This window comes from Mytilus edulis, unplaced genomic scaffold (genome assembly GCF_963676685.1).
Source record: "Mytilus edulis unplaced genomic scaffold, xbMytEdul2.2 SCAFFOLD_648, whole genome shotgun sequence".
Classification (NCBI taxonomy): Eukaryota; Metazoa; Mollusca; class Bivalvia; order Mytilida; family Mytilidae; genus Mytilus; species Mytilus edulis.
Genome location: NW_027268502.1, coordinates 24791 through 33554, shown reverse-complemented (window position 1 = coordinate 33554; position 8764 = coordinate 24791). Strand labels below are relative to the sequence as shown.

The 8764-nt window shown below is 32.5% G+C and overlaps 1 protein-coding gene across 1 annotated transcript in view; it reads left to right on the top strand.

Moving 5' to 3' along the window:
- Window positions 1-1846: 1846 nt before the first annotated feature.
- Window positions 1847-8764, top strand: part of LOC139507598 (FYVE, RhoGEF and PH domain-containing protein 6-like) — a gene marked incomplete at its 5' end in the record, with an annotated part of 29401 nt that continues 22483 nt past the window's right edge. Inside the window, 4 exons of the mRNA XM_071295812.1 lie at window positions 1847-2850; window positions 2936-4801; window positions 6739-6834; window positions 7692-7843. Coding sequence (XP_071151913.1) covers window positions 1847-2850; window positions 2936-4801; window positions 6739-6834; window positions 7692-7843 — 3118 coding nt within the window. The remainder of the gene's footprint in view (window positions 2851-2935; window positions 4802-6738; window positions 6835-7691; window positions 7844-8764) is intronic.

Below are 8764 nucleotides of genomic sequence, written 5' to 3'. Positions count from 1 at the left end.
GAATAACATCTGCTTTTTCTTTAACCATTTAATCATCTGATGGTGTTAACTAGAAAAGAGTTTAAAAATCACATATTTATGTACTGTTTTTGAGCAAATCTAGAAAGGGGTATCCAAGTTGAAGAGGGCCTAATTCAATTAGATTAGAGAAAAAAGTGTGGGGAAACTCTAGTGCTTTAGATGCATAGCAGTGCAGGTTAAAGTTTTTGGTCAAGGTAGTTTTTGATGAAGTTGAAATCCATCAAACTTGATACTTAGTGCACAAGGTTCCTATGATATAATCTTTCTATTTTTATTGCCAAATTAAGTATTTTGACCACAATTTTAACAGGAACATCGAAAATTATAGTGCGAGTTGGGCATGCATGTACTATGGAAACATTCTTGTCAAGTAATTGCCTTTGTGATGTTTCAGAGTTCACTATTACTATGGATTCATTTATTTTCATGGATATCAATTTTTGTGGATTGAGGAAAACCAGCAGTTTTGTGGACATTTCATTTCGTAGTTTTGCCAATCTCTGCTTGCAAAAACCTACAGAGAATTTGTAATTCGTTGAACATTTGAATTCGTGGTTCAACTGTTCCCATGAAACCAACAAAAATTGGTATCCAACGAATAATAATGAATTCACAAAAGTTATCAAACATTTTAGCTGCTTTAAAGATAATACCATCATACAGTCTTATTTGTTTTTATTTAAATTAACCTTGCAGTATGTGATAATTTTGTAACACAAATCTTTAACTTGATTTTAAGTATGGCAACATTTGTATTAAAAATAGATTTAAGTTGTTGTCTGGTATGCTGATACTTGCTGATTAAATTTCAATTTAGTAACAGGTTTATCTAAAAGTCAGATATATCTTAAAAATGAGAATGTAAATGACACCTGATGGATCATTTTTAGCTGTAATTTAAATGTACAAAATGTACAGTATTTAAGACCCTTTAGAGTATTTTTCATGATACTGAATATGAAAATATGAGTAATAAGTGAAAGTGTTCTCCCCTATACCATCTATTTAAAGTTGGATGCATTTCAAAGTGTTCTCCTCTATACCATCTATTTAAAGTTGGATGCATTTTATTGACATATATATACTCTAAAGGGTCTTAAATACTGTACATTTTGTACATTTAAATTCATAATAAATTGCTTTACTTTTAATATATAGTACTTAAAAATGTACTTAAAATGTTAAACAACTATAGTGCCTTGTTTCATTTATTTCCTGTCAAGTTTTCTTTGTAATGACCTACTTTTATTAATTTCATATATTCAAGCGTTGATTAAAATTCATACATTTTAAGTACATTTTTAAGTACTATATATTAAAAGTAAAGCAATTTATTATGATTTTTAAATGATTCATACCATTATAAATAAATTGCACAACTCAATTGACAGTGAGAGTTCAAATCTTTTTTTTTTTCTCTATCTTTTTACCATTCACCCTTGAGGTTAATACATTTTTTCAATGATATATATTTTTATGCTACATCTGACGTAAAATTAAGAAAAAGATAACAGCAGTCCAGTGCTACCCCATATACCACATTTGAAGCCTTGAGCATATACATGTATGTAATCAAATTCAGAAATTATTGCTGCCATTTATTATTGAAGAATGGCAAAAAATGCAAGATGCATATTATTGCGATTTCAGGATAAGCTGCATATAAACAAATGCATCAGATATCAGAATGGGATTTCTTATTATTGTGTTACTCACCCAGTTCCATTATTTACATTAATAAAAACCTCATAATAATTTCTGAATTTACAGTACATGTTTATAATTTATTTTATAAATATTTAATTTGCAATGTTTATCTTTATAGGCACATCAAAGGGCCCACCTCCTTTGCCTAAAACACCTCCAAGGGGATCAGGTAGCACTACAGTCAAGAATGCACTTCGTGTCAAAACATCTCCATCACCTGACAGGTCATGTGACATAAAATTGTCCAATCATGTAACCGAATCACAATTATCCAATCTCACAACAGGAACATCAGAACAACCAGCATCATTATTAACCAATCATGTAACAGAGTCACATACTGCAGCACTTTCTAGTCAGGTGGAGGGAGAAAAGTTGGAAAATATCACCATTTTAAAAAATATTTCTGATCCCTTTCAACAGAGAAGTAAAACTCTGGAAAGAACCACTTTTGAACACACGAAAAGTCAATCTTTCTTAAATGAATATTCAAATACACTCCCTAAAGGACCCCCTAGAGTTTCGCCAAAGCCAAAAAAGAGACCACCCAGTGTATTACCAAAACCAAGACTTTCAAAAAATTTATCAGAATCAGACATTAGTATTAATACTAGTTTTGATGATGGTCACTTAAATAATAACAAATTGGATTCTTCTCAATCAGAAACCAGTCAAGGAGATACTTGTACCTGTGGTCAAACTTCAGCTAATAATGACCTTAAAGTGAATGACAAATCAGGAGACATAACTCATGTAAAAGAAAATGATGGATGTAAAAACTGTCTGGACACAGAATTGCAAAATGGTCATTCCAGACCTCCTCCTATTTCATTTGATATAAAACATAATGATTCTAATGATAATGTGATTAGTTCAAAACTTGAAAATGAACTTGTATCTAACTGTGCTACTATGGATACAAGTATAGAAGTAAACAAAAGTGATGATTTAAAAGCTATAGAAAACTTAAAAGGTAAACAAGATGATAAAAGCCATAAAAAGGGATTAGACAATTTGTTAACAACTTCAGAGATGTGTTCATCAGTTGAAAAAGGATTATCAGAAAGTATAAATGTAAATACTGTTGAGATTGATTTGTCAATGAAAGACAAGGGTGAAGAAGTAGGCCAGAATCTTTCTAATATATCAGAACAAAATTTTCACAAGTTTTCTGCGAGCAAAGAAAATTTGCCTATTAAAACTAAAGAAAAAAAGCAGAGAAAATTCACCTTTGAGAACTATTGAAAACAGCAGAGAAAATTCACCCATTAAAACTAAAGTAAACAGTAGAGAAAACTCACCGTTTAGAACTAATAAAAACATCAGAGAAAATTCTCCTATTAAAAGTAAAGTTAACAGCAGAGAAAACTCACCTTTTAGAAGTAAAGAGAACCACAGAGAAAATTCACCTTCTGAAACTAAAGAAAACAGTCCAGTTGTATATAGGAGAATTCAAAACAAGGAAAGACTTTCTGTCGAAACTGACTTACAAAGTACTCCAGCAAAAAGACTTTCTGTGCCATCACCTGCTCCTAGAAAACCTTCGCCAAAGCCTCGCCCAACTCCTCGTAAAAGGTTGTCAATATCAAAGTGTTGTGATCAAACTGAAGCGGTAAATGAATATACTGACTGTATCAGCATGAAAACAAACACTCCAGCTAGTGAATTAGTTAGTCAAATTTCAGGATATGATAGAAATACTGAAATGTTATCTGCATCTGTAATTCAAGATTCAATAAGTGAACATTCAGAGATCTCAAAATTTGAAGAAAAAGAGAAAATTCCTAAACCTTCACCTAGATTTAACAATACTGAACATCTGCTTGCGTTGAATAGTGTTTCTCCTAGTGATGACAATTCTATGAGCAATATTTCTAGTATAGAAAATTATGAGAAATCAGAAGGCAACAAGACAAATCAATTTTCAAATCAAAAATTTGCTGGTCATAATCGTATACAACCAGATGAATCACAACGAAAAATGGATTTTTCACCTATGACAGAAGAGGCTTTGGGAGAAACATCTTCATTACTGGATGAAATTGAACAGATTGTTTCTAGGAGGATAACTGCTTTAGGAGGACTTTCTACAGATTTTTCATTAAAAAAGGCTCATTCTATAGAAACATCCACTCCTGTGCGACCTCCACGAAGGAAACAAAAAAATCGTAAAAAAGTTTTGGATCAGTTTAGTGAATCGTGTGCTAGTGACACAGACTCATTAATTGGTGATGTTTCCTTTAAAGGTTCATTTTCTTCGTTAAATTATTTAGATGATGATGATCAATCATTCAAAGGTTCTACTTCATCATTAGCATCAAATCAAAGTGAATCAGGATCTCGGAAACCTTGCCCGCCAAAACCACCTCGAAAAAAACTGCTGAAATTAAATAGGAGTCAGTCAGACGTTAGTGCTTCTAAGTTTCTTGAAAGAAATAAAGAAAATGTTCATCAAAATGAAACAAAAGAAGAAAAACACAGCAAACAGAATGGAAGTTCGCCAAATCTGCCATCAAGAAAAGGCAGGAGTCTCACAGTTGACTTTCATGTTCCAGCCAATCAGGAAGCTCTGTTGAGAGAAATTGAACTAGCCAATCAGAGAAATGAGAAAATCAATTCATCAAATTCTGATGGACAAAAAACAAAACCTAGGAGAAAAGCTCCTCCTCCTCCACCTCCCTCTGCCAAGGTCACAGGACCTCATACTGATGAACTGATAAGGGAGGCTGTGTATGATGACATTGATGAAAATAAATCAAGAACATTGTCGGTTGGGGACAAGGATTATGTGGAAATTCCTGAAGAATTTTTGGATCAATCAAATGAAAACAACATTTTTCAAAGGTCAAACAAATCTGCTTCACCTCCTGAGTTACCGCCAAGGAATTTAAATCAAGGAACACCTATCAATTCTCCACAACTTTCGACGAAATCTTTTAATCCTATACCTAGCTATGGAAGAGACAGACCAATGAGTGATATAAGTGTTAATAGTAGTTTGTCTAGTCAGGAGAGCCCATTACAGGACGAACTTTCTAGTTCAGATTCAGAAGGAGAAGAAGGAGAAGACAGGGTAGGTATTTATGGATATATTTGTTACCTTGCAAACTTTGTCAAAAGCTATTTGAAAACTTTAAAACTTACTGATCTATGTAGTTGTAGTGTTTATGTTCCATACCATGTATGCAGATAACTCATGTTCCAAAATTTCTGTCTGTCATATATCTATTGTCGTTGACCTCATTTTCATTGTTCATGGAATGCTTGAAAAAATTAAGATTTTTTTGCCAGGTGAAATACTCACCATGAATTATAGTATAACTATTTGGTAAATGCTTAATATAAAGATAAGATGTGGTATGATTGCCAAGAGACCATGCAAATGACATGGAAATTAACTATAGGTCACATTATGGCCTTCAACAATGAGCAAAATCCACACCGCATAGTCAGATAGCTATAAAAGGCAGTTAAATGATACCGAAAGCATCAGGTCAGCTATATTTGGTGTATGAAATGATTGTAATGTTCACATGTCTGACTGGTAGGTTTCATATGTCCTTGACCTTATTTTCATGGTGCATTGATTAATGTATTGTTTTTGTCAGTTTATAAGATTTTATAAGCAGGTCACTATATTTGGTGTTTAGAATGATTGTATGGAGTAAAGGTCTGTCTAGCAGGGTTCATATGAACTTGACCTCATCTTCATGGTGCATTCAATGGTTGATGTTAAATTTTTGTGGTTTAGTCTGTTTCTCAAGTAGTACATGTACAACCATTATCCTTCATTAGGACCACTTTTGTTGCATGGAATGATTTTACATGTTCAACTAGCATGTTTCATCTGACTTGACCTTATTTTATGGACCATTGATAATTTTAAGTGTATGCAACACTTGTACTAAAACACTCATATTACAGACTTTCAACTGATATTTAATCATAGTAGGTATAGCAGCCAAAATATTACAGCTGATGCACTCTTATTTTCTAGATGGTAGGAAAGTCTTGCAAATAAAAGTGTACTAGTAAAAAGCCATATATTCATGTACAGCACCTAAATTGTTCACCCTCTTATTTTAAATTTTGAAATAGGAATTATTAAGGTTATATAAATGTTGCCATTTCTCCTTGTATTTGTAGATTGCTGTCTCCCTTTAAAAAAATGAAAAAAAATATCATTATTTCCTTATATTAACCCTAACATTAGTTTAATATAAATAAGGAGATATGGTATGATTGCTGTGAGACAACTCTCAACAAGAGACCAAATAACTCAGGAATTACCAACTATAGATCACCTTACAGCCTTCAAAAATGAGCAAAGACCATCAGCAAAGTCTTCTATAAAAGGCCCAGAAATGGCAAATGCAAAACAATTCAAACAAAATAACAGCCCTAATTTATGTACAAAATAATGAGAAAAGAACAATAGGTGTCACAGCAACAAACAACAACTACAGAAAAAAACAATAAGGTCTTTCCCATGTAGGGGAAAGACCTTAATTACAGGCTCCTGACCTTGCACAGGCATATAATCAATATGGCAGTGTTAAACTAGTCTATTGGTGTCAAACCCTCCCCTAACCTGAAACAGTTGTGTAATGGCACAACTTAAGAACAAACTATGCACAACAAAAAAAGGAAAGTAAATATATTAGACACTTCAAAAAATGACAACCACTCAATTACAGTCTCTTGTCTTGGGACAGGCACATATATAATATGGTGGGGTTAAACCAGTTTGCAGCGACAAACTGCCCACTTAACCTGGGACAGTGGTGTAACAGTACAACAAAAGAACAAACTATAAAAATCAGTTGAAAAATGTTTAAACATTCACAATCAAATTAAAAAACATAGGTCACAATTATCAAAAGGTGTTCAAAATTCAGCATATTTTTTGTAGTTTATATATTAAACATTATTTTTTTGCAAATAAAGCAAACAAAACTATTAATACAGAAATAAAATGTTAACATAATTTTAAAATTACATGTATTTCAGGTTGCTAGAAAGAGAGCAAAGAAGATATTGTGTATTGCCAAGGAGATTGCATCATCAGAACATGTATTTGTGGAAGTTCTTAAACTGCTCAATGTGGTATGTTCATCCATTATCCTTACTGCAGATCACAATTAAAAAGATTATATTTTGTCGCTCTTCAATAAAAATGCAATCCTTATTATAGGTACCATAGAATAAAAACTTCTGATATAAAAAAAAAAACATTCAAGTGTGTGTGAAGAGTTGTTAGACAACGATGAGTTCAAACTTTATCCCTCCTTAACAAATCTAGATTTTAAACCTATAAAGGTCTTATTGAGGAGTTGTTTCCCTTTTTAAAAATTTGAAACAAAGTCAGTTAGTTTAAAATATATAATTGGAATAATAGATGTATTGCAACTCACATGAAACACAAAGTCATCCTAGGGACAAATTGTTTTTTGGGTCATTTGTCTCGACTTCAAATGCCAAAATTACATTGTACATTCAATGTTAGGTTGACCTCATAGGTGACCGTTGAATAGAAATATAGTCTCTTTTGTCTTCTTTCCGCATGCAGTAAAACCCTTGCCAAAGTGAGGCATTTGTCTGTCAGTACAAATATGCAGCAAGATAAAAATTGGGATGTTAAATCTTATGTCTCTTGTAAAGATAGTGCACATTTTATACTTGCAGACAGAGTTCAAATTTGGGAAGTGAGTCATTTACTGTTCTAGTGTTATGTCCTGTATTAACTTAGAAAATTGCAAAGCTTGAGTGAGGGCATTTGTTTCCTTAGACACATTCTTAAATTCGTTCTCGTTCTGAACATGCATGAAATATTTGTATTGAACATTAAACAACCATCAATTAATCAATCACCAAATGTAATGTAAATAAACTCTTTAAAAGACCTTTCCTGTACCAGTGTAATAGGCCAACTTAAAATATACATCAGTAAAGTTTTCTTCCAGGATTTTCGTATGCACATTTCCCGAGCTACAGAGAAAGCTGGTAGACCTATTGTTCCATCAGAAGTATTAAACAGGATACTCAAATACCTGCCACAGTTACAGAACTTTAATGAAGATCTACTACACGACTTACAGGAGAGAGTCAATAACTGGTATGGTACTTCATAGTTGAAAGGTTATTTGTAGAGCTTGTAAAAACATTACATAGTGATCCAACTTTCCTCTGTCAGCAGCGTCAACATTTAGGTTAAGTCTGTGGTTAAATTTGTATGCCCCACCTACGATAGTAGAGGGGCATTATGTTTTCTGGTCTGTGGCTCCATTCGTCCGTCCGTCTGTGCCTCCGTTCGTCCGTCAGTCAGGTTAAAGTTTTTGGTCAAGGTAGTTTTTGATGAAGTTGAAGTCCAATCAACTTGAAACTTAGTACACTTGTTGATTATGATATGATCTTTCTAATTTTAAAGCCAAATTTGACTTTTGACCCCAATTTCACGGTCCAAAGAACATAGAAAATGAAAGTGGAAGTTTCAGATTAAAGTTTTTGGTCATGGTAGTTTTTGATGAAGTTGAAGTCCAAACTTGAAACTTAGTACACATATTCCCTATGGTATGATCTTTCTAATTTTAATGCCAAATTAGATTTTTTACCCAATTTTACGGTCCATTAAACATGAAAAATGATAGTGCGAGTGGGGCATCTGTGTACTTAGGACACATTCTTGTTTTTATAACTATGATATTTTTTAAACCGTCAATGAATTTTACAAAACTTTTACTAAATGACTAAAGCTTCTTTATGATCAAAAGACTACCCAGATTAAACTTTTGAAAAACACTTTTTTTTCTTCATTTTCATGTTTTTTACAGTCAGATAAAGGAACATAGATTTTCTGCAGTTAACATTAGAATTCAGTCTAAGAATAAAGTTTTTCAGACATCTACAACTTGGTGTATCCTTCATGGAATTTTAATTACAACTTGAAAGATGCCTTATTTTTTTTTTATCAACAGACATTTTTTTTACTGTTAAAGGGACATAAGTTTTTTTAAACAGTTTTGGGTTAAAGTTTTTT